The sequence below is a fragment of the Strix aluco genome, chromosome 33, assembly GCF_031877795.1.
Source record: "Strix aluco isolate bStrAlu1 chromosome 33, bStrAlu1.hap1, whole genome shotgun sequence".
In the NCBI taxonomy this organism is placed as follows: domain Eukaryota; kingdom Metazoa; phylum Chordata; class Aves; order Strigiformes; family Strigidae; genus Strix; species Strix aluco.
In genome coordinates, this window is record NC_133963.1 from 2854846 (window position 1) to 2878977 (window position 24132).

The following is a 24132-nucleotide window of genomic DNA, read 5'->3' on the forward strand; positions in this document are numbered from 1 at the left end:
CGGGAGAAACCGTCAGGTTCACCAACAGGACGGTTTATTTTCAGGCAACATTTACAGATTCTTGAAGATCACCCTCAGTCAGTTTGCAGATGACACCCAGTTGGGTGGGAGTGTTGATCTCTCGAGGGTAGGGAGGCTCTGCAGAGAGACCTGGCCAGGCTGGAGCGATGGGCTGAGCCCAACGGGAGGAGTTTCACTAAGGCCAAATGCCGGGTGCCAACTTCTTGAATAACAAGAGTGTTTTACTCATCCTATCTTATCTAAGAGAACCAATGGAACTTCTACTGTCCATACATGACCATTCGTTACCGAGGCCCAACTCGTTGGAGCACACCTGCTTCCCAAGGACAAAACCAAGGTATTTTGCTGAACGCTGCAGCTCTTGGTAGATTTTCACAGCAAACGGCTTTGTTTTGATGGACACAGCAGTCCTTGGTAAAATCCCACGGAACAGTCTGGGCCAGCAGGATTCTTAACAATATTCAAAAATTAATACTATAAGTTGCTGTGAGTAAGTAAATAAGTTGCTAAGCAGTTTTCTGTAAGTAAATAAGTCTCAAAACAAGTAATCATTTCTCTGTATCACCAGCAGGGACAGGGAAGGGATCTCACCCCTGTGCTCGGCCGCCCCTCGATGAGTGGGTTCAGTTTTGGGGCTCCTCACCCCAAAAAGGCCATTGAGGTGCTGGAATGTGGCCAGAGAAGAACGAAACTAGTGAAGGATCCAGAGAACAAGTCTTAGGAGGAGCAGCTGAGGGAACTGGGGGGGTTTAGTCTGGAGAAGAGGAGGCTGAGGGGAGACCTCCTGGCCCTCTGCAACTCCCTGAAAGGAGGGTGCAGAGAGGGGGGAGGAGTCTCTTGAGAGCGCCAGGACAGAGGGAATGGCCTCAAGCTGCGCCAGGGCAGGGTCAGACTGGCTCTTAGGAAGGATTTCTTTGCAGAAGGGGCTGTTGGGCGTTGGAATGGGTTGGGCTGGGGTGGGTGGGGTTTTTTTTTTTTGCAGATTATGGCAGAAGCGGTGCAAAATGGTGCCATAACCCCCAGGGTTCCAGTCCCCCCTCAGGGTGGCTGCTCATGGTCCCCATCGTCCTGTGTCACCCGGTGAGGGGCCACTGTTGGGGGGGGGGGACATGGGGACAGGGACAGGGGCGTGGGGATGGAATGGGGACAGGGAGAGGAGGACGGGGATGAGGAGGGTGACAGGGACATGAGGAGAGGGGGGACACGGGGATAAGGAGGGGGAGAGGGACATGGGGAGAGGGAGAGGGGGATAAGGATGGGGATAATGAGAGGGAGAGGGACATGGGGACAAGGAGGGGGACAGGGACATGGGGACAAGGAGAGAGGACGGAGAGGGGGAGAGAGAGAGGGTCATGGACATGGGACAGGGACAGGGGGACAAGGATGAGGATAAGGAAGGGGAGAGGGACACAGGGACAGGGAGAGGGACAGGGCTGGGGACACAGGGCTGGGGACACGCTGGGGACAGAGACACGACAGGAAGGGGGGGGGGGGTCAGGGGAGATGCTGGGGACAGGGCCAGAACTAGGGGGCAGGTTGGGGGGGGTCACATTGGGGGACCAGGTGGGGAGGAGGACCCTGTCCGGGGGGGGGGGGTTGCGGGGGCTGCAATTGGGGCGGGGGGGCAACAGCAATGGAGGCGCGTGAGAGGCAACAGCAGCTTTATTGGGGTCAGCGCTGGGGGGTGACGGTGGCACCGAGGGCCCCAGCCAGCGGCTGTGGGGGCGACCATGGGTCCAGCCGTGGGTCCGGCCGTGGGTCCGGCCGTGGGGGCTCAGAAGTGGACGTAGGAGAGGACGACGTCGCGCCGTCCACCTCCAGCGTGTCGGGCGTGAGGCCCCGGGGGGAGGCGGTGGGTGAAGTCGCAGAGCGGCTGCCCCTCGGCGAACACCTTGAAGCGGCGGTTCCCGCAGCGGATGGAGAGCTGGGGGGGGGGAGAGGGGGGGGAGCGGCCGTGGGGCACGGGGACCCTCGTGCGAGCAGGGCCCTCGTGCGACACCGACATCCACCCGCAGGCAACACCCGTCCTTCGTGCGATGTCAACACTTGTGCGGTTCCCATGTGCGGTGCCCGTCCTCATGCAACACAAGCCCTCGTGCAATGCAGCCTCTCGTGCAACTCCCACCCACGTGCGCATGACTTTTCTTGTGCAACACAGCCCCTCGTGCAAGCGATGCCCGTCCTCGTGCAACTCCCTCCTGTGCAATGCCCGTCCTCGTGCAACACAGCCCCTCGTGCAATCCCCCCCGTGCAGTGCCTGTCGTCGTGCAACACAGCCCCTCGTGCAACCCCCCTGTGCAACGCCTGTCCTTGTGCAACACAGCCCCTCGTGCAATCCCCCCCCGTGCAGTGCCTGTCGTCGTGCAACACAGCCCCTCGTGCAACCCCCCTGTGCAACGCCTGTCCTTGTGCAACACAGCCCCTTGTGCAACGCAGCCCCTTGTGCAACTCCCACCCATGTATGATGCCTGTTGTGCCACAGCCCCTCGTGCAAGCGATGCCTGTCCTCATGCGACTCCCCCCGTGCAATGCCCATCCTCATGCAACACAACCCCTCGTGCAATGCAGCCCCTCGTGCAACTCCCCCCTGTGCAATGCCTGTCCTCGTGCAACCCAACCCCTTGCGCAACGCAGCCCCTCGTGCAAGCGATGCCCGTCCTCGTGCAACTCCCTCCTGTGCAATGCCCGTCCTCGTGCAACACAGCCCCTCGTGCAATCCCCCCCGTGCAGTGCCTGTCGTCGTGCAACACAGCCCCTCGTGCAACCCCCCTGTGCAACGCCTGTCCTTGTGCAACACAGCCCCTCGTGCAATCCCCCCCGTGCAGTGCCTGTCGTCGTGCAACACAGCCCCTCGTGCAACCCCCCTGCGCAACGCCTGTCCTTGTGCAACACAGCCCTTGTGCAACGCAGCCCCTTGTGCAACTCCCACCCATGTATGATGCCTGTTCTTGTGCCACAGCCCCTCGTGCAAGCAATGCCCGTCCTCATGCGACTCCCCCCGTGCAATGCCCATCCTCATGCAACACAACCCCTCGTGCAATGCAGCCCCTCGTGCAACTCCCCCCTGTGCAATGCCTGTCCTCGTGCAACCCAACCCCTTGCGCAACGCAGCCCCTCGTGCAAGTGATGCCCGTCCTCATGCAACGCAGCCCCTCGTGCACACCGTTTCCCCAACCCCTCGTGCAACTCCCGCCCGCCCTCGTGCACTCACGTCGAAGTAGCGGCCGCGCTGGAGGGGGTTGTGGGGGCAGCTCCAGCTCCTCGGCCCCCAGGTGCCCCCCCACGAGGCTGTTCCGCACCACCAGCCCCTCGCCCAGGCGCGGGTTCAAGTGCAGCAGCACGTCCCCCCCGGGCCCCGCCCGCAGGTTGATGTGGAACCTTTTTTGGGGTGACAGAGAAAAAGGGGGGAGGGGGGGTGTCAGGGTGTTCAGGGTGCCCCAGGGAAGGGGGGTGGGGGTCCCTTCTAACACCCCACCCCACCCCCAAAATACCTTTCGGCGTCAGGGGGGATGAAGCCCTTCACCACGATGGTTTTCTTGGGGATGAGCCCCCCGGGATGGTGGCGATGAAGGGCACCGGCTGCAGGGGACAAGGAGGGGGGGTGGGACGGGGACAGGGCCCCCCCCGAGCCCCCCAAAACCTTGTGCCCCCCCCAACACCCCCTCAAGAGCCGGGGTCCCCCCACTCACCGGGTGGAGGGTGGGCGGTTGCCCCATCACCTGCAGGAGAGGAGAGAGGGTCAGCGGGGGCGACACCCCAAGGATGGGGGGGGGACGGGGTTGTGGCCCCCCCCCAACACCCCAGAACTCACCGGCAGGTTGCTCTGGTAGGGGATGGTCTGCGGCATGTCCTGAGGGGGGGGGGAGAAGAAAGAAGGGTGAAAGGGGCCCCCCCCAAAACACCTGGGGGCCTCCCAAACCCCCCAGGACTTACCGGCATGGCGGGGGGGTAGAGCCCCTGCGGAGAGATGGGGTAGAAGTGAGGATGGGGGGGGTCCCCAAGTGGGGTGGGGGGGGATATAGGTTTCGGGGTGGGGGGTCAGGCCAGGCTCACCCCAGCACCAGGATGGTGACCGAGTGCAGCTCCAGGTCCCCGTCCACGGTGACGGCCGTGACCTGCTCCGGGGGCAGCCGGTGCGGGAACTCGTCGAAGGGGCGACTGTTCACCAGGATCTGGGGGGGCCGGGGGGGTCAGGAGGGGCCAGACCCCCCAATCCCCCTCCCTGTGTGCCCAGAGAGTCCGGCTTTGGGACCCCATATCCCCCTGGTGAGCCATATACCCCCTTGGGACCCCATATAGCCCTTGGGACCCCACAGACCCCCCTTGGGACCCACATATCCCCTTTGGGACCCCACAGACCCCCTTGGGACCCCACAGACCCCCTTGGGACCCACATATCCCCTTTGGGACCTCACAGACCCCCCTTGGGACCCACAGACCCCCCTTGGGACCCCACATATCCCCTTTGGGACCCCACAGACCCCCCTTGGGACCCCACAGACCCCCCTTGGGACCCCACATATCCCCTTTGGGACCTCACAGACCCCCCTTGGGACCCCACAGACCCCCCTTGGGACCCCACATATCCCCTTTGGGACCTCACAGACCCCCCTTGGGACCCCACAGACCCCCCTTGGGACCCCACATATCCCCTTTGGGACCCCACAGACCCCCCCCTTGGGGACCCCACAGACCCCCCTTGGGACCCCACATATCCCTTTGGGACCCCACAGACCCCCCTTGGGACCCCATATATCCCCTTTGGGACCTCACAGACCCCCCCCCTTGGACCCCATATACCCCCTGTGAGTCCATATACCCCCCTTGGGGCCCCATATACCCTCTTTAGGACCCCACATACCCCTGTGAGCCCACATACTCTCTTTGGGGACCCCATATACCCCTCTTGGGGCCCATATACCCGCTGGGAGCCATATATCCCCCTCTGAGACTCCTTATTGCCCCTTTGGGACCCCACATACCTCCTGTGAGCCCATATAGCACCCTCTGGGACCCCATATACCCCCCTTGGATCCTATATACCCCCTTTGGGACCCCATATAACCCCTTAGGGACCCCGTATACCCCTGGTGAGCCATATACCCCCTTGGGACCCCATATATCCCCTTTGGGACTTCACAGACCCCCCCCTTGGGACCCCATATACCCCCTTGGGACCCCATATACCCCCCTTGGGACTCTATATACCTTCTTGGAACCTCGTATACCCCCTTGGGACCCCATATACCACCCAGTGAGCCATATATCCACTTTGGGACCCCACATACCCCTGGTGAGCCCATATACCCCCCTTGGGACCCCATATACCCGCTGGGAGCCTCATATTCCCCCTCTGAGACTCCTTATTGCCCCTTTGGGACCCCACATACCTCCTGTGAGCCCATATAGCACCCTCTGGGACCTATATACCCCCTTTGGGACCCATATAACCCCTTAGGGACCCCGTATACCCCTGGTGAGCCATATACCCCCTTGGGACCCCATATATCCCCTTTGGGACTCCACAGACCCCCCCCTTGGGACCCCATATACCCCCTTTGGACCCCATATACCCCCTTGGGACCCCATATATCCCCTTTGGGACTTCACAGACCCCCCCCTTGGGACTCCATACCCTCTTTGGGACCCCATATACCACCCAGTGAGCCCATATATCCCTTTGGACCCCATATACCCCCCCTTGGGACCCCATTTACCCCCTTTGGGACCCATATACCCCCCTTGGAACCTTGTATACCCCCTTGGGACCCCATATACCCCCCTTGGGACTCTATATACCCCTTGGGACCCCATATACCCCCTTTGGACCCCATATCCCCCCCAGTGAGCCCATATCTCCCCCTCTGGGACTCCTTATTGCCCCTTTGGGACCCCACGTACCACCCAGTGAGCCCCTTTGCCCCATGGACCAGCAGAGCACCCCCCACCCCCCGCCCACTCTGTCCCGCACCCGATAGTCCTGGGGGTGACGGCAATGATGATCTCGAAGGGGGTCCCGGGCACGAAGGCCTGGAGGTCCGGCACTGCTCCGGCCCCCACTGCCCCCCGAAGCGGCTGTTCAGCACCACGTGCCCCTCGGCCCCAAAGCGCGGGTTCAAGTGCAAGGCCAGGTCAGCCTCGTCCTCCGGCCCGCTCGCCAGGTTCACCCGGAACCTGCAACCGCGGGGGCTGTGTCCCTCCCATGTCCCCCATGTCCTCCCCGTGTCCCTCCCATGTCCTCCTGTGCCCACCCTGTCCCCTATATCCCTCTGTTGCCCCCCCATGTCCCCCTGTGCCCCTCCATGTCCCCCATATCTATGTCCCCTCCATGTCCCCCTGTGCCCCCATCCCCCCCCCCAACTCTGTGTCCCCCCCACGTCCCCTCCATGTCCCCTATATCCGTGTCCTCCCATGTGTCCCCCCGTGTCCCTCCCACATCCCCCATAACCCCCCAACTCTGTGTCCCCCCGCCGTGTCCCCCCCCATATCCCTCTGTGTCCCCCCCATGTCTCCCATGTTCCCCCCACCCATACAAAGGGACAGAAGCCCCCCCCCCCCCCCGGGCCATCTCCCCAGTGTCCCCGTTACCTGTCAGCGTGGGGGGGGACAAGACCCTGCACGCAAACAGCCATTCCGGGCCGGAGCCCCCCCATCACAGGGGCCACGTAGGGCAGTGGCTGGGGGGGGGGGTGGGTGACCACAAGGTCAGTGGGGTCCCCACCCTGTCCCTAAGGGGGTGGTGACAGGGTCCCCCAGGACCCTGACCCCTGAGTCCCCATCCTGGGGGGTTGAGGGGGTGGGGGGGGAACACAGGACCCCCCCAGGGGCGATACCAACCGGGTTGTAGGCGGGGTGGTAGCCGGGCGCGGGGACGAAGGCCATGGTGAGGGTGACAATGATGATGGTGACAGTGACACCGGGACTTTTATAGCCCCAAATGCAAACTGGGTGCCCCCACCCCACCCCGGTCCCTTCCCAGGGCAGGGTCTGGACTTTGTCCCCCCCCGGATGTAGGGTGAGGGGGGTGGGGGACACACACACACAGGACCTGCCCGAGGTGACAACGCCCCGGACTCTGCCCCGTGCCGGGGAGGGGGACGACACCCAGGTGGCCGGGAGGGGCCTGGATGCGTCCCTGAGGGGGTGGGGGGGAACGACACCGAGGTCTGTGACTCTGGGGGGGGTCCCCGACTTTAGGGGGGTCCCCAGCACCATGGGGTCCCCCCATCACTGATCCCTGGGGACATGGGGACCCCCATGTCCATTGGAAACCGCCCCCCCCGCCAGCCCCATGTCCCCCCCCTGCCCCCACCGGCGCTGCCCAGGGAGGAGACGGGACGCGGCGACAAGGGTGTTTTATTGGGGGGGGCCGCGGTGGCCCTACAGCTTGGAGAAGGGGACGCCCTCGGGACCCTTCTTCTCCATCGCCGCCTGCACCGATTTGAGGATGTCGTCGGTCTGCAGCATGCTCATGTTCCAGGTGGCCTGGGGACAGGGACGGGGACAGCATGGGGACAGGGACGGGACACCCGCGGGGACAGGACACCCACAGGGATGGGGATAGGACACCCCTGGGGACAGGGACGGGACATCCTCAGCAATGGGGACAGGGATGGGACACCCTCGGGGACAGGACGCCCTTGGGGACAGGGACAGGACACCTTCAGCAATGGGGACAGGGATAGGACACCCCTGGGGACAGGGACACACTCGGGGTCAGGGACAGGACACCATTGGGGACAGGGACAGGACACTCTCAGGGACAGGGATGGGACATCCTCAGCAATGGGGACAGGGATGGGACACCCTCAGGGACAGGACGCCCTTGGGGACGGGACAAAGATCGGACACCCTTGGGGACGGGACACCCTCAGGGACAGGGATAGGACACCCCTGGGGACAGGGACACCCTCGGGGTCAGGGACAGGACACCATTGGGGACAGGGACAGGACACTCTCAGGGACAGGGATGGGACATCCTCAGCAATGGGAACAGGGATGGGACACCCTCAGGGACAGGACATCCTTGGGGACAGGGACACCCTGGGGACAGGGATGGGACACCCTCAGGGACAGAACACCCTTGGGGACAGGGACAGGACAACCTTGGGGACAGGACACCCTCGGAGACAGGGCCACCCTTGGGGCCAAAACCAGCCACAGGGATGCCCAGAGCGTGGAGACGGGGACGTCACCACGGTCAGGGCGGGGGCACAGGGACAGATGGGCGGGGACCCAGTGCTGGGGGGACAGGGAGGGGACCCGGCGGAGATGGGGGGGGGGACGGGGGGGGGTGTCACTCACCATGTAGCGCAGCCCCTCGGTGACAGGGTGGTCCCTCGAGTAGACCAGGTTGACCTTGGTGCCCTGCACGGCCACGGGGCTACGAGCCGCGATGGCAGCTGCCACCTCCAGAGCTCCCCGCAACAGCGTCTCCTTGTCGGGGAACACCCGGCTGCGGGGAGAGCGGGGGGGAGAGGAGATGCCAGGGGGGGTGCAGGGACCCCGAGGGACACCGGGGGGGTGACAGGGTGCCCTCCCCGGGGGGTTTCTGGGGTGCAGTACCTCACCAAGCCGCAGCTCTGCGCCTCAGGGGCCATCATCTTGCGGGCGGTGAAGGCCAGTTCGTTGACAAGACTTCAGGGGGGGGAAGGTTTGGGGGTGACACAGGGTCGCCCTGAAGTCCCCTCCCCTGCCACCAGCCCCCTCCCAGCCCCTCTGGCGTCCCCCCACCCACCTCTGGTTGCCCACGATCTTCGGGAGACGCTGCAGGGTGCCCACGTCAGCCGCCAGCCCGATGTCCACCTCCTGCGGGTGTGGGGACATGTGAGGGGACATGGGGACGGCCAAGGGGGACACAGGGGGTGGAGGAAGGGGGCTTGGGGACGGCCGAGGGGCTCCAGGGACATCTGAGGGGTCTCAGGGACATCCAAGGAGCCACCAGGACAATCTGAGGGGTCTTGGGGACATCCAAGGGGTCTCAGCAATGTCCCAGGCGCCTCAGGGACATCCAAGGAGTCTCAGGGACATCTAAGGAGTCACCAGGACAATCTAGGGGGTCTTGGGGACATCCAAGGGGTCTCAGGGATGTCCCAGATCCCTCAGGGACATCCCAATGAGACACTGGAATGTCTAAGGGGTCTCAGGGACATCTGAGGGGGATCAGGGTCATCCAAGGAGTCACCAGGACAATCTGAAGGGTCTTGGGGACATCCAAGGGGTCTGGGGGACACCGAAGAAGCCACCAGGACAATCTGAGGGGTCTTGGGGACATCCAAGGGGTCTGGGGGACACCCAAGAAGCCATGAGGACAATCTGAGGGGTCTCAGGGACATCCAAGGGGTTTCAGGGATGTCCCAGGCCCCTCAGGGACATCTGAGGAGTCTCAGGGCCATCCAAGAAGCCACCATGACAATCCAAGGGGTCTTGGGTCATCCAAGGGGTCTCAGCAATGTCCCAGGCCCCTCAGGGACATCCGAGGGGTCTCAGGGCCACCCAAGAAGCCATGAGGACAATCTGAGGTGTCTCAGGGACATCCAAGGGGTCACTAGGACAATCTGAGGGGTCTTGGGGACATCCAAGGGGTCTCAGGGCCACCCAAGGACCCTCCAGGCCACCCGAGAGTCCCCAGGGCCACCCGAGGGTCCCCAGGGCCACTCACCTTCACCTGGAACCAGGCGTCCTGGCTGCAGTAGCGGATGTCACAGGCCGAGATGAGGTCGACGCCTGCCGGGAGCCGACCCTGAGCCAGAGTTTGGGGCGGGGGGGACCCGACATGGCGCCCCCCGCTGTCCCCAGCTCACCTGCGCCGATGCAGGCGCCGTGTACGGCCGCGATCACCGGCTTCGGGCACTGCAAGGAGAGATGGGGTGTCGGGGAGGGGGGGGGGGGGGCGCGGATCTGTGTCCCCCCACCCCGCCTCCGTCCATCCGTCCGTCCGTCCCCACCTTCTCCAGCACCGAGAAGGTCTCCTGGTATTCGCAGATCTTCTGCCGCAGGTTCCAGGCCCTCCTGGCCATGTCGTCACCCTCCAACAGCAGGACATCGCCGCCCATCGCTGCCAGATCGATCCCTGCCGGTGCCGGGACGTCACCGACTGTCCCCAATTCCCGGGTGGGGGCTTGGGGCGGGGGAGGACCCCCCTGGTCTTTCCCCAGCCAGGGTGCAGGCACCCCCCCATCCTCCTGGTGATGCTGAGATGTCCCTCAGCTCCCCTGGCTGGGGTAAAGTTACCCCAAATCCCCCCCCTGGATGGGGTAAATGTACCCCAGTCCCCCCATCTGGGGCAAAGTTATCCCAAATCCCCCCCAAATGGGGTAAAGGGACCCCAAATCCCCCCCCTGGATGGGGTAAATGTACCCCAATCGCCCCATCTGTGGCAAAGTTATCCCAAATCCCCCCCGAATGGGGTAAAGGGACCCCAAATCCCCCCCGGATGAGGTAAATGTACCCCAATTGCCCCATCTGGGGCAAAGTTATCCCAAATCTGCCCCTAGATGGGGTAAAGTTACCCCAAATCCCCCCCCGGGGCAAAGGTACCCCAAATCTCCCATCAATGGGGTAAAGCTACCCCTAATCTGCCCCCCCGGGGTAAAGGTACCCCCAGTCCCTCCTTGTATGAGGTGAAGGTGCCCCCAATTCCCCCCAACTGGGGTAAAGATACCCCAAATCCCCCCAGACAGGGCAAACGTACCCCCAAATCCCCCCATCTAGAGCAAAGTTACCCCAACCCCCCCCCCGCCCCAGCTGGGGTAAAGGTGCCCCCAATCCCCCCCAGCTGGCGCCAAGATGCTCCCAGTCCCACACAGATGGGCCAAGACCCCCCCCCCCCCCAGTTTCCCCTGTTGGGGCTGAAATGTTCCCTCAGTTCTAAGATCTCCCCCAAAATGAGCCCAAATCCCTCCGCCCCCCCCTTGCTGGGTTCGGGGGGGGCCCTCACCAGCTGTGAAGATCTTCCCAGCGCCCGAGATGACGACGGCACGACAGGCCGAGTCCCGGCTGATGTCCTGGAAACACTCCACCATCTCCCTGCGCGGGGACAGGGACCGTGGGGTGGGGGGTCTCGGGGGGGCGGGTCCTGGAGGGTTCCCTGGGTGCCCCCCCGGTACCTCCAGAACGCCACGTTCATGGCGTTTCTCTTCTCGGGGCGGTGGAGCTCCACGTGCAGGACATGGTCCCCCTCCGGCGTCACCCGCAACGTCTCGAAGCTGCGGGCGGTCCGAGCGGCGCTCGGTGGCTTCTGCCGACATCAGCCGGGCCAGCACCCGCAGCGCTGCGGCACCTGGAGTCACCCCGAGGGGCTGGGGGCACTGGGAGCTGCTGGGGAGGGACTGGGACCCACTGGAGAAGGGCTGGGGGCACTGGGAGCCGCTGGGGAGGGATTGGGACCCACTGGGGAGGGACTGGGACCCACTGGAGAAGGGCTGGGGGCACTGGGATGCACTGGGGAGGGACTGGAACCTGTTGTGGAAGAGCTGAGGGCACTGGAATGCACTGGGAAGAGGGTGGGATCCACTGGGGAGGGACTGGGACCTCTTGAGGAAGAGCTGCGGGGACTGGGGAGGGGCTGGGGGCACTGGGACACACTGGGGAGAGACTGGTACCCACTAGAGAACAAGTGGGAGCACTGGGAGTCACTGGAGGACAGCTGGGAGCCTCTATGGGGAGGGACTGGGACTTGTTGGAGAAGAGCTGAGGGCACTGGGATGAACTGGGGAGGGACTGGAACCCACTGGAGAAGGGAACCCTTAGGAAGAACTGGGACTCACTGGGACAGGATTGGGGGGTACTGGGACCCACTGGAGGCAGAGGGGAAGGGCTGGGAGGCAGTGGGATAGGACTGGAACTCACTGGGATCCACTAAGAAAGAACTGGGAGCCACTGGGGTACTGGGAAAGGACTAGAAACCACCAAAAATGTACTGGGACATACTGGGAGGGATTGGGAGAAGACTTGAGAGTCACGGGGGAAGGTGGGGAGGGACTGGAATCCCCTGGGAGTGACTGGGAAAGAACTAGAAACCATTGGGAGGGACTGGGAAGGGAGTAGGAAATCCTGGGAGTGACTGGGAACCACTGGGAGGGACTGGGAAAGGACTAGAAACCAGTGGGAGGGACTGAGAACCACTGGGACAGACTGGAATCCACTGGGAAGGACTAGGAAGGGAGTGGGACCCACTGGGAGGGACCGGGACCCACTGGGAAGGGACTGGGACCCACTGGCTCCCTGCCAGAGGCGGCGACAAGGGCGGTGAAGGTCAAAGTGGCGCCTGGGGGGGGTCTGGGGGGTCCTGACAGGCCGGGAGGGGGGGTTGGGGTCGGTCAAGGTTAAGGCCGGGGCTCGTGGGGACCAGGCCGGGGGTCACCCCCGCGGGGTGGGGGGGGTGTCACGTGCCCGCCGTGGGGTGGGGGGGACACACACGCCACCCCCCCCCCCCCCACTCACGTCTCCTCTGCAGCCCCCGCAGCCCCGCAGCCCACAGCGCCATCGGCCTCCGCGCGCTCCTCCCCACGCCAAGGGCAGCGGGGTAACGCCCCGCCCCTTCCGCCACGTGACCAGGGACCACGGAACTTCCGCTCCGCTACCGAGGCGGAAGTGCCCCTGCAACCCCCCCTACGGAGGCGGAAGTGCCCCTGCAACCCCGCATACCGAGGCGGAAGTGCCCCTGCAGCCCCCTACCGAGGCGGAAGTGCCCCTGCAGCCCCCTACCGAGGCGGAAGTGCCCCCCCCCTCCCCGCCCCGGTGACAAGGCCGCAGTTGAACCCTGCAGCCACCTCTAAAAACAGCCTTGCCCAAAATCCGCCCAAAATCTCCCCAAAACGGGGCCCCCAGCGCCAAACCGCGGGCTCCGTTTTCCAAACGAGTTTATTGAAAGGCGCGAGGGCTGGGGGGGGGGACACGGGGGGCGAGCACATGTACAATCATTCTCCTTAAAAATGGGCGGGGGGGGTGGGGGGGTGGTCACGGGGTGGTCACTACTGAACATCAGGCTTTAAAAAAAACCGAGGGGTTTGGGGGAAGAAAAAAGAAAGGGGAAAAAAAAAAAAAGGGGGTGTGTGGGTGTGGAGGGGGCCCCCGCGGGGTGGGGGTCGCTGTTAGGAGGCGTGCTGGGCGGTGGAGAAGCAGAGTTTCAGCGTGTAGGGGTACGGCCCGTCTGGGGGAGAAGAAAGAGGGGGGTTAGGGGGGTCTGGAAGGGTTGGGGGGGCCCCCCCCGTGTGTCGTCGTCCCCCCCCCTCCCCCAATAAACCTCGACTTACTGGGGTTCTTCATCTGGTAGTGGTTGAGGAAGCCGAGGGTCTCAAGGGCGTCGCTCTTGGAGTCCCACTCGAGCAGCCCCGAGGAGCTGCGCTCGCCTGCGGGGGGGTGTCCCTTCCTCAGCCCGGCGGCTGCGGCGGCCATGCCACCCTGCCCCCCCGCGCCCCCCCCAGGGCAGGGAGCACCCCCCGGGTGGCCGCTCCCTGCCCCCCGGAACTTACTCTTCCCCGAGAAGACCTTGACAGAGGAGGGTCGCTTCACGCAGAGCTCGTCGCAGATCTGGGGAGAGGAAGGAGGGGAAAATGGAGAGGGGGGGTTGGTGGATGGTGGGGAGGGGGGGGGGAAGGGAGGAGGAAAAGGGGGAGGAGGAGGGAGGGAGGAAGGAAAAGGGGAGAGGGAAGGGGAAGGAAAGGATGAAGTAGGAGAAGGAAACAGAAGAGGAGAAAAAGGAGGAGAGGGACAAAAAGGAAGAGAAAAACAGAAGGGAGAAGGAGAAGGAAGAGAAAAAGGAAACGAGAAGGAAAAGGAAAAAGGAGAAGAAAAAGGAAGAAGAAAAATGAAGGGAGAAGGAAAAGCAAACAGAACAGAAGGAAAAAGGGAAGGAGAAAAAGGAAGAAGGGACGAGGAAGAGAAGGGAAGGGGAAAAAGGAAGGGAAGGGGAAAAAGGAGAGGATGAAAAGGAAAAGGAGGAGAAAAAGCGAAGGAAAAGGAGGAGAAAAAGCGAAGGAAAAGGAGGAGAAAAAGCGAAGGAAAAGGAGGAGAAAAAGCGAAGGAAAAGGAGGAGAAAAAGCGAAGGAAAAGGAGGAGAAAAAGCAAAGGAAAAGGAGGAGAAAAAGCAAAGGAAAAGGAGGAGAAAAAGCGAAGGAAAAGGAGGAGAAAAAGCGAAGGAAAAGGAGGAGAAAAAGCGAAGGAAAAGGAGGAGAAAAAGCGAAGGAAAAGGAGGAGAAAAAGCGAAGGAAAAGGAGGAGAAAAAGCGAAGGAAAAGGAGGAGAAAAAGCAAAGGAAAAGGAGGAGAAAAAGCGAAGGAAAAGGAGGAGAAAAAGCGAAGGAAAAGGAGGAGAAAAAGCGAAGGAAAAGGAGGAGAAAAAGCGAAGGAAAAGGAGGAGAAAAAGCGAAGGAAAAGGAGGAGAAAAAGCGAAGGAAAAGGAGGAGAAAAAGCGAAGGAAAAGGAGGAGAAAAAGCAAAGGAAAAGGAGGAGAAAAAGCGAAGGAAAAGGAGGAGAAAAAGCAAAGGAAAAGGAAGAGAAAAAGGAAGAGAAGGAAAACAGAGAAGGGAGAAGAAGGAGGAGAAAGAGAAGGAAGAAACAAGAGAAGGAAGAGAAGGAGAAAGAGGAAGAGGAGAACGAGAAGGAAAAAAAGGAAGAGAGGAAAAACAGAGACGGGAGGAAGAGGAGAGGGAAAAGGAAGCAGCGAGCAGCAGGAGGGCGGGTGCCCCCGTACCTCGTAGAAGTTGTCCTCGGTCACCTCCAGCGGCGCGTTGAAGAAGTGGAGGACGTTGCTGGGGTGCTGGATCCTGTTCTTGGCCGCCTGCTCGGGGGTGGAGAAGCGGTTGTTGCGGGAACCGCTGAAATCCTTGTAGCTGCAAGATCCGTCCTCCAGCCCGTAGGACTGCCCGGGCATGATGGCCTGCTGCTTGGAGACGCTGCGGGACGGGCAGGGGCTCAGCACTGCAGGCAGGGCTGCCCGCACCGGCCCCCACCCGGGCCCAAGACCCACCAGACGTTGAGTTTCTGCCCGAACATGAAGTTGTTGTTGAGGTGGGTGATGGCTCTGTCCACGGCGTAACCATCCGCCATCTCCACCATGGCTGCTCCTGGTTTGCTCTTCATGAATTTCACCTGCGAGGAGGAAAATGGTGGAATAAAAACCCCTCAAAGACCCCCCCTCATCCCCAACCCCCCCCCCCAAACCCCAGGGAAGCCCCATCTCCCCGTTTACCTTCTCAACGTTTCCGTAGAGGCAGAAGATGTTGAACACACGGTCGCAGTTCATCTTGGACTGATCCAAGCCGTAGACCATGAGGACGGGGCTGTCGGCGTGGGGGCCGTACTCCGGCGGTGGTGGGGGTGGCGGCGGGTGCCCATATTGGGGGCCGTAACGGCTGGGACCCCGGCGGTGCCCCCCAACCGGAGGGCCCATCCTCCTCCCTTCGTAGTGGGGCGGCGGGGGGCCGTAACCCTCGTCGTGGTAGTGCCCGTGGTAGCCACCGTGGGGTCCTCCTGTGCGGGGAGAAGGTTGGAGACCAACCCCAAGGACCCCTGACATCACATTTCCCTCCCCAAGTGCACCCCAGCATCATGTTCCCCCCCCGCCCCAGGCCCCCCCAACATTGTGTTTCCCCCCTCCACGATCCCCCGACATCATGTTCCCCCCCCTGCCAGGAAACCCCATCATGTGCTTCCCCCAACATCACGTTTCCCTCCCCAAGGGCCCCCCACCATCACGTTTCTCCCCCCAAGACCCCCTGACATCGTGTTTCCATCCCCCCCCAGGACCCCCCCAGTCGCGAGGAGCACCGTACCGTACTCTGCAGGGTGGTCTCCCAGGAGCGGGGGCTGCCGCTGGCGCTTGTTGGGGTTTCCGCCCGGCTCTCCTGCGGGTGGAAGGAGAGGTTAGGGTGGTCTCGGGATGGGTGAGGGGGGACACACACCACTCCCAAGGGCGCCAGGGGGACCCCTTTGAGTCCCCGACACCCGAGCCTGGCCCCGGGGCAGGCTTTGGGGATTCCCCCCAGCTACCCCAGGAGGGCGATGGCGGGGCTGGCTCCGAACCCCAACCAGGACCCCCGTGTCTCCTCCCAGCGGGGACGGAGAGCCCCGGCTGGAGCAAGGGGGCCGATCCCAGGACAACTGCCCCCCCCAAATCCTTCCCCCTCCCTCCCTCCCACCAGGGACCAGCCCTGGGCCCCCCCTAAGCTGACTAGGGGGGAGGTACGGCGAGGGGAGCGCCCCACTCCGTGCCCCCCGACCTCCGGGACGCTGCTAGTTTCTACACAGCCATTAAAAAAAAAAAATATATATAAATTAATGTACAGAAAGGAAAATAAAAAATAAAAATATAAATTAAATAATAAAAAAAGTGGCAAGACATCTTCCCCGCCCCGACAAAATGGGAGAGGGAGCGAGACTGGTACAGGCAGCAAAGCAACAGCAGTAACAGGTTAAAACGAGCCATCACGTACAAGGCATAAACACGCTCATGTCACCGTACAGTTGCTCTTCTCTTCCCTTTACATGACCAGGTTTCGTACAGGTTTATTCCGAGTCAATTACAAAGATTGAAAAGGGCTACTTACAGCGGGAGTACAAAGTACAATGTCCATTGTCATATAAAAATTCTGTATTTCTCTTACCATTGGACGCTTCAAGAGTGAGTTAGCACAGTTCTGAAAGATGGCGTCCCATCAAACATACACTGCGACCCTGCATCACATGGTTTCAGAGTCATAAACACAGGTCAAAGGCACAAAACCGCTACAATTTTTCTTTTTTAAAAAAAAAAAAAAATAAAATCTTTTTTTTTTTTTATAAAAAAAAAGGTCTCACAGATGTTTTGTCCTCAGAAGATACCGAGAGTGAGGACATAAAGGTGTGATAAATGTGTTCCTCCGTGTTTCACCTCCTGCATTTTGTGTTGTGCTGTAACAAAATGGTGCTTCTGGCTCTGTCTGGCTTTTTCCCGTGTGCGTGTCTCCTCTGTAATGAAAATGTGTCTCTGGCCAGACCCGCACAGCCCCAGCTACAGCCTCCTAGGGACCTGTGTGCCCTTGGGGTTGGGTTGCTTTGTGTTGGCTGGTTTGGTGTTTTTTTTGGTTTTGGCTTTTTTTTTTTTTTTGTTTGGTTTGGTTTGGTTTGGTTTTTGGTTTGGTTTTTTTTTTTTTTTTTTTCTCCGCCTGGCGCTGATATGGTTGAGGACCGCAGGAGAAACAGCGTAAAGCAAAGGAACTGCCCTCCCAAACCAAACCGTGCTGAGAACAATCCTAAGGTCTTGGAGGGCCTCAGATCTACTCCGGTCTCCGGTAAGAGCGCTGCTGGGCTTGTTTTGAGGACCCTCTGGGCTGTGTTTTCTAGTTCTGTGTACATTCGTGGGTTCGGCTGGGTCTGGTTTTGGTAAAATAAAGGTAAATGTCTGCTGTGGCATGCTGCGCCTCTTTCTCTCTTTGTGCTGTAGATAGTCCTTGGGCCACGGTGTTGTGTCCTTGATGTAATGAGCTCAAGCTGCTGCTTTGTTTCTGGATGCTGCGTGTTTTCTCCAGTAAAGGTTTCTACACTGTGTGGTGGTGTGAGGAATGTGCAGAGGCAGGTCACGGCCCATTCGGGACTTCCGCTGTAGTATGGTCCCCGGGGTTATGTGCAAATGACTGCTCGGAGCTGGGAAAGGCCACGTTACCGCACCCCCCGCCCGCTTCCCAGCGAGCCCCCTCGCGCCCCTGCAGCTCTGCACATCTTCTACGGTATGTACCTGGGGGGAGAGCTTTGCCCTTGCCCCCCCCCGCCCCGCGCTCCCCCCCCTCACTAAAAGTCATGTAATGCCATTGCTTGCGTCAGCACCCCAACGGCTCTGCAGCTTTGAAAAGCGGGGGGGTGTCCGGCAGACGGTGGCTCGGCGGCTCCCACAGCGAAGCCCGATGTCCCCCCCCATCCCTCCACCAAACACCCCTCCCCACCCCGACCCCCCCCCCATCCCCGCTTCCAGCCGCCCGGCGCCGACACCCCGGCTTTAAACAAAAAAAAAAAAAAAAAAAAAAAAATCCCCCAAACAAGTGTCACCGAGCTCCTCGTGCAGGGCTGACCCTGCGCAGCCCAACACGGGGGGCACTGACGGCCACCCCGACATCCAGCTGGGAGGGGGAAAACACCCGCTCCCGCAGCAGGGGCTTTTTTTGGGGTGGGGGTGTCTTTTTTTTTTTTTTTCCACACACACACACCCCCCCCATCAAGTTCAAGGGAACTGGGGGTCTCCCCACCGGTTTTTACAGAGGGGCTGGGTGCCCCCTTGCCAGGCCAAGGGCATTTCCAACTCGCCCCTTGGCTCCGGGAGGGTGACGCGGCCCCGATTTGGTAAATCCAGTTCGGAAGATGAGGCACGCAAAGAGCCGGCAGCGGGGCAGAGACAAGAAAGCAATGGCACTTTCCCCCCCACCAAAACAGCCAGAAACTCAGTCAATATATAATAATAAAAAAATAAAAACAACAGCGTATCGGTGGTGCAGAGACTCCCCCTCGTTTCATGCGCCTGACACCGAGACTCCCCGACAAACAACGCGCCAAACAAATCGCCGAGAGAAACCCCCGGCCATCGCCGCTCCGTTTTTTTCACCTCAATTCGCCCCTCCCCGTCGAGCCCCCGCCAGCGCCGGCTGAAGGTCCGGGCAGGCGAATGGCATTACATTAATTGTGGGTCGGTATGAGAGTGCTGTGCCCGACCCGTGTGCGAAGGTACAAAGCGCTTCATCGGAGATTACCTTGTCCGCTGAGGTTGGGGTTGGTGTAATCCCAGGTATCCTGATCGTTCTTGAAAACGTTGAGGCGTGTGGGCTGCGAGAAGACACCCGGAAAAACGTCAGGCGTCAGCGGCGTCACCCCTGTGGAGAGGTGGGCGCTGCCGGCGGCGACACTCACCTTGGCGTATTCGATCTTCAGCGTGCAGCACCCGGAATAAATGTCGGCCCCGTTGAGGGACGCCTTGGCTCGCTGGGCGCTCTGCACTGAGTCAAACGTTGGCGGCGTTAAGGACGTTGACGGAAGCGAAAGTGCCTTTAGGGAGGGTTTTGCTGCTGGGGAGAACGGATCCGACCGCGCCGTGTGTCAGAAAACCCTCGGTTCCCGCCCCGTAGCCGGCCAGGACGCGGCAGCGTGCAGCCAAGGCAGAGCCAAACCAACCCACAGCAAAAAAAAAAAAACCACCACAAAAGAGGCAGCCCTGGGTTCTGAGGGCACAGAAGGATATTCCACCATGGCCTGGACACCGTTTTTCCTGAAGATAACGATCCTCTGCACGGGGCCGCAGGGGTTGCAGATGGTGTAGAGCACGTCCTGCGGGATGGGAGAGGCAAGAAGGCGTGAGGGACCTGGCTGAGGGACAGCAGCAGCCCCCCAAAATCCCCCCCAAAGCGGCGTGTGACATTCCCAAAACCCTCAGGTTCCCCCAGCGCGTCATCACCCACCGTCGTGATGGAGTAGATGGGGTTGAGAATGGTGAAGAGCAAGACGTTGTTGACACCCCTGGAGTCATCCGTGTCCCCGGGGCGGGATATCTTCTGGCTGGTGGAGTAGTTGACGAAGGCGGGGTGACCAGCGATGTAAATCTGGTTGTCAGCTGCGTAATTAACAGCATTGCAGGCGCCGAGAATGTCCTCAAACTCCACCAGAGCTTGTCTCTTCTTGGGCATCACCACCACGTAGCTGAGACAGCGAAGGCCACGGTTACACTGACACCGTGGTGCCACCGCGACGCCGCCACGTGCCTCCCCCCGACGTGTCCCCTCACCTGATGGGGCCAAACTCCTGCAGGGCCTCCACGAGATCGGCCTCCACGACGCCATCGATCAGCCCTCGGATGTGCACCACAGGGGAGGCGGGCGTCTTGTGGGGGTCGTCGTAGTTCTCCTGGCGGGAGAGAAAGGGTCGGCTCAGTTCGGCGCCCACCCAAACCTCTTTATTCCCCCAAAATTATCTACGTCCGGGGCACCACCAAGAAAAACCGCCCCGGGAATCTCAGCCCGCTCTCCACCCATCATGAGGGTCCTGTCTCAGTGGTTAAAAGGAGAAACGGTTTTGAACTTGATGCGATGAAAGAGCTCCCAGTGCTGCTGGGGGATGCAGGCAAAGACCCCGCAGGCCCTCGGGGTCCAGCCCTGCCCCTCGAAAGCCGTTTCCCCTCTCCCTGACGGTGCTGAGCGCTCCAAGGCCTGACCCTGTCCAACCCCAAGCCCTGACCTGAGCCCCCGCGGGACCCTGACCTGGCCCATACCCCCTCCAGGTAGCCCCCGACCCCCTAAACATCCCCCATACCCTCTCCTGGTCCCCCAGAACTACTCTGCCGCCCATTTCCAGCCCTCTCAGGCTCCACCTGCCCCTGCTTTGACACACACCCCCCCCCCCCGCCTCAGGCCCCGGTCCGCCCCCCACAAGCCCTGCCCCATCCATCCCATTTACCGTCCCCTCAGGCCTCATCCCGCCCCGCAGCTCGCCCGACTCGGGCCCCAGCGTGCGCCTCCCCTCCCTCCCCCCCTCCCCCCCTCCCCAGGCCCCGCCATGATGCCCACCCCCCTTCCCAAGGGCCCAACCTCCCCCCTCCGGCCGGCCCCCGCTCACCGCTCCGACAGCGCCGGGCCCGCCACCAGCCCCCCCCATCCCGTGTGGCGGCGGCTCCGCGTTCTCGGTCTTCTGGCGCTTGGGCGCGCGGCCGCCCTCGCCGCCCCCGCCGTAGTAACGGCCCGAACCGCCCCCGCCCGCCGCCATCTTCCCCATCTCGCCCCCGCGGCCGCTGCCCTCCGCGCTCTGCGGGCCCCGCCACCGCCGCCGCGACATGGCGCCTCACTCCGCCGCGCCGCCTCTGCCACGCCCCTATTGGCCCGCCCCCCCGCCACTCAAGGCGGGACTCCAGGCCCATTGGCTCGCTGCGCTGCCCCTCCGCCGTCGGCCCCACCCTTCGCTGCCATTGGGCCCGCCGGCCCGCCAACCCCGCGTTCATTGGCCCGTGCTTCTGCACGTCAACGGCGCCACCACCTTTTATTGGCCTCAGTCCGCGACCGTCCGCCCGCCCACCGAGCTGGTTGGATGGAGCGGCTGCCTGTCTGAACGGCGCCCTGCCCTTCTTCATGGCCCAGCGCTCAGACACCGCCTTCGTCTACCGCCTCTCCGGGTACTCCCAGAGGGTCTTTCGGCAGCGGCTCGTCAGGCTATTGGTCAAAGGCAGCGCCAATCAACCACCCTGGGCTCTGATTGGCTCTCCTCTTGCCCCTCGCAGCCTCTTCAGCCTCTCCCGCCAGGACGGTCCCTAACCCATTGGCTAACGTTGCCGCCTATCAACCCCCGCACCCACCACGCCTCGCTCCGATTGGCCGCTTCCCTCACCCTTCACTTCGGATTGGCCCGCGCCAGTTGGCGCTGACCCCGCCCACCGCGGCCCCTCAGGTAGAGACCCCCGAGGGCGTGAAGGACCCTCAGAGTCAGGCAGGACGCCGCCAGGTTTTAGAAACATTGAACAAATTTATTGAACAAATTTATTGAACAAATTATTGAACAAATTATTGAACAAATTATTGAACAAATTATTGAACAAATTATTGAACAAATTATTGAACAAATACCGCGAGAAAGCGGCAAAAGGGGGGTTCAGGGTCTCCACGAACAGGGGAGGAGCTGGGGGGATCCCCCCAGGCTGTGCGCTGCCAGCAGGGACGGCCCCAGCCCCATCACCCCACAATCCCAGGGACCCCCCACACCAGTAACTGGGAATCCCGACACCAGTAACCCCTGGTAACTGGAGACCCCCCCACTAACCAGGGACCCCCGCACCAATTCCCCCCTCGCTCCTGGTCCCAGTATCTCCCAGTAACCAGGGACCCCCAACATACAACTGTAACCCCCAGCCCCCCCATTCCTGCCCCCCTGTTTGGGACACGGAGGGCGCCCAAACCGCCCCCTCTCACCCAAACCCGGTGTCGTCCCCCATCCCCACTCCCCAAACGGGAACAAACAAGGCCGATAACCTTCCTCTGCGGCCATTTAACGTCACCGTGCTACAGCGCGGGGTCCTGGCTGCCCCGCCGCTGCTTGCCGGTGACCCCTGTGGCTTTGCCATCGCCCCCCGGGGCCTCGTCATCGCCCCCCTGGGCAGCCTTGGCGTCGATGGCAGCGTGCTCCCTCCTCACCAGCTCCTCCAGCTCCTTCTGCAGACGGAACGAGCTCAGTGAGCGATTCTGGGGGGGGTACGGCTGGGTTTGGGGGTGGCGCACGGAGGCCAGGACCCCCCCCTCTCCAAGTTGCCCGGGGAGCAGGGAGGTACCTTCCAGCCCAGCAGCTCAGCCAGTGCCAGGCAGCCGGCGTCACACTCCCCCAGCCAGGCCACATCCCTGCAAGGACAGAGGGACCCGTGGGGGGTGTGGTGCAGGCGGGGGGGGGGCCCAAAACCACTTTAGGGGGGGCCCTGACCCCCCCAGCACCCTGCTACAGCATACAGACCGCCCCACTGTGGAAGCTGGATGTCCCAGCCTCCCCCCCCAGCCCCCCAAACCCCCCCATGCCCCTAAGCTTTGTCCAAATCGAAGTCCGTGCCACAGCTGAAGCCCATGAGGGGGGGCGTGCAGGCAGGGGGGACCCCAAAACCACTTTAGGGAGGGCCCTGACCCCCAGCACCCTGCTACAGCATACAGACCGCCCCACTGGGTGTCCCAGCCTCCCACCCAGCCCCCCCAAACCCCTCCCAGCCCCCCAAACCCCCCCTATGCCTGTAAGCCTTGTCCGAATCAAAGTCCATGGTACAGCCGAAGCCCACGGAGGACGTGCAGGGGTCACTCTGGGGGGGGAAAAATGGTGACTGGAGGGGGGGCAGCAGCATCTGCGCCCCCCCCCCGGTGCCCCCAACCCCATCTGTCCCCCCTAACACGCCCCCCCAAACCCCTCCGAAGCCCCCTTGCTCCTCACCTGCCCCGTCTTCTCCCTGTTGATGAGGAGCCGCGGGGTGTTGATGGGGACCCTGTGGGGTGGGGAGAAGAGGAGGGTCACAGCGGGGGCAGCAAGGAGTTGGGGGGGGCTCTGGGGGGCCCCCGGAGGGGGGTCCCACCTGTCAATGAGGGAGGCGAAGGGCTGGACCTGCAGCGAGGTGCCCATGATGAGGAGCAGGTCGACCTTCTGGAAATCCTGGGGGGAGACGGGATGTGACCACAGGGTCACTGGTGTGTGTCCCCCCAATTTTTTGGGGGGGGCGGGGGGGCTTCAGGGTCCCTGTGTTCCCCCACCAAATCCAGGGGGGGGGTTCAGGGCCCCCACATCCCCCCCCACCCAACCACTCACCGACGGCACGAGCACGAGGGTGAAGAAGCGCGAGGGAAGGTCCTCCCCGAAAAAAACGATGTCTGGGGGGGGTGGGGGGGTGAGTGGGGGCGTTGAGGGGGGGCCCATGTGCCCAAGGTTGGGGCATGGCCCCCCCCCGCCCCCCGACCCCCCCCCCCAAAACTCACCGGTTTTCACCACGCTCTGGCACCTCTCACATTTGGGATGTGGGAGGAGAAAATCCGTTCTGGAAAAAAAATGGGGAGGGGAGAGTTCAGTTGCGGGGGGGGGGGGGGACGACACACAAAAGGACATGGGGGGGCACTAGGGGGACACAGGGGGACACTGGGGGTGGGGCTGGGGGACAACAGGCTCCCGTTAGCCCCCGATCCCATAGAATAGGGTCCCCTCGCCCACCCAGGGACACACTGCCCCCCCCAAAGCCTCACTGGTGCCCCAGGGGGGGGTCCCACTCCCCGGGGGGGGTCCCCACACACCCCACGCCCCCCTGTCCCGTACCCTTCATCCAGGGCAGGTCGTAGGACTGGCGGCAGGAGAGGCCGCAGGCAGTGGGAGGTGAAGAAGGTGCCGTGAGCCTCCACCAACAGCTCGGGCTCCAGCCCCGCCACCCGCTCCAGCCGTGTCGATGTTCTGCCGGGGTGAGGGGGGGGATCAGGAGTACCCCCAATAACCCCCCCGGCACCCCAAAACCTCCCCCGGTAATGGGGGGTCCCTACCTGGGTGTAGCAGCGCAGCAGCAGCCCTTCTCCTGCAGCAGCCGCATGAAGTAGTGACACACTGTGGGCTGAGGTGGGGGACAGGGCGCAGAGGGGGGGGTCAGCGGGGTGGGGGGGTCCCCA

The 24132-nt window shown here is 62.3% G+C and overlaps 4 protein-coding genes across 6 annotated transcripts; all 4 read right to left on the reverse strand.

Moving 5' to 3' along the window:
* Positions 1-1755: 1755 nt before the first annotated feature.
* LGALS4 (galectin 4) lies at positions 1756-6903 on the reverse strand. Its single transcript, XM_074810000.1, is given in 13 exon segments — positions 1756-1945; positions 3233-3268; positions 3270-3399; positions 3513-3576; positions 3579-3600; positions 3711-3740; positions 3833-3871; positions 3955-3978; positions 4083-4193; positions 5993-6096; positions 6189-6262; positions 6610-6698; positions 6859-6903. Coding segments are annotated over 13 exon segments (918 nt in total). The 3' UTR covers positions 1756-1795.
* Positions 6904-7360: 457 nt separating this feature from the next.
* On the reverse strand, positions 7361-12614 carry ECH1 (enoyl-CoA hydratase 1). Of its 2 annotated transcripts, none has more exons than XM_074810121.1 (10): positions 12466-12614; positions 11130-11293; positions 10961-11049; positions 9969-10093; positions 9825-9873; positions 9683-9747; positions 8759-8829; positions 8587-8658; positions 8326-8476; positions 7361-7506 (listed from the first exon to the last, which is right to left on the reverse strand). In XM_074810121.1, exons 2-10 carry the CDS (start codon positions 11147-11149, stop codon positions 7402-7404), a joined length of 747 nt encoding a protein of 248 aa, XP_074666222.1. In that variant the 5' UTR covers positions 11150-11293; positions 12466-12614; the 3' UTR covers positions 7361-7401. The 2 variants fall into 2 exon arrangements, with proteins under 2 accessions (XP_074666222.1, XP_074666223.1); XM_074810122.1 differs by having other exon boundaries at positions 11130-11302; positions 12466-12556.
* A 257-nt stretch (positions 12615-12871) lies between these two features.
* On the reverse strand, positions 12872-20806 carry HNRNPL (heterogeneous nuclear ribonucleoprotein L). Of its 2 annotated transcripts, none has more exons than XM_074810096.1 (13): positions 20591-20806; positions 19764-19882; positions 19441-19678; positions 19224-19309; positions 18896-18992; positions 18739-18811; positions 15796-15867; positions 15213-15493; positions 14991-15112; positions 14715-14916; positions 13497-13554; positions 13278-13373; positions 12872-13174 (listed from the first exon to the last, which is right to left on the reverse strand). In XM_074810096.1, the coding sequence occupies exons 1-13, from the start codon at positions 20804-20806 to the stop codon at positions 13116-13118; spliced, it is 1719 nt and encodes a 572-aa protein (XP_074666197.1). In that variant the 3' UTR covers positions 12872-13115. The 2 variants fall into 2 exon arrangements, with proteins under 2 accessions (XP_074666197.1, XP_074666196.1); XM_074810095.1 differs by having other exon boundaries at positions 13278-13406.
* Positions 20807-21467: 661 nt separating this feature from the next.
* Positions 21468-24122, reverse strand: SIRT2 (sirtuin 2; the record flags this gene model as incomplete). The annotated part of the gene is given in 13 exon segments (XM_074810071.1): positions 21468-22170; positions 22287-22353; positions 22729-22796; positions 22925-22976; positions 23064-23140; positions 23294-23355; positions 23461-23502; positions 23505-23519; positions 23792-23828; positions 23830-23910; positions 23912-23923; positions 24010-24032; positions 24035-24122. Coding segments are annotated over 13 exon segments (774 nt in total), but the record flags the coding sequence as incomplete, so codon positions are not given.
* Between the last annotated feature and the right edge of the window lie 10 nt (positions 24123-24132).

What these genes read in the sequence shown, in the direction of transcription:
- HNRNPL (XM_074810095.1), bottom strand. Translation starts at nt 20,806, where the DNA reads ATGTCGCGGCGGCGGTGGCGGGGCCCGCAGAGCGCGGAGGGCAGCGGC. An exon ending in AGACCACCCTGCAGAGTACG is followed by an intron (nt 15,494 to 15,795) that starts GTACGGTGCTCC and finishes CTCCCCGCACAG; the next exon opens with GAGGACCCCACGGTGGCTAC. An exon ending in GGGCAGAAACTCAACGTCTG is followed by an intron (nt 14,917 to 14,990) that starts GTGGGTCTTGGG and finishes CCCGTCCCGCAG; the next exon opens with CGTCTCCAAGCAGCAGGCCA.
- ECH1 (XM_074810121.1), bottom strand. Translation starts at nt 11,149, where the DNA reads ATGAACGTGGCGTTCTGGAG. An exon ending in ATGAACGTGGCGTTCTGGAG is followed by an intron (nt 11,050 to 11,129) that starts GTACCGGGGGGG and finishes GTCCCCGCGCAG; the next exon opens with GGAGATGGTGGAGTGTTTCC. An exon ending in ACGCCTGGTTCCAGGTGAAG is followed by an intron (nt 8,830 to 9,682) that starts GTGAGTGGCCCT and finishes CCACACCCGCAG; the next exon opens with GAGGTGGACATCGGGCTGGC.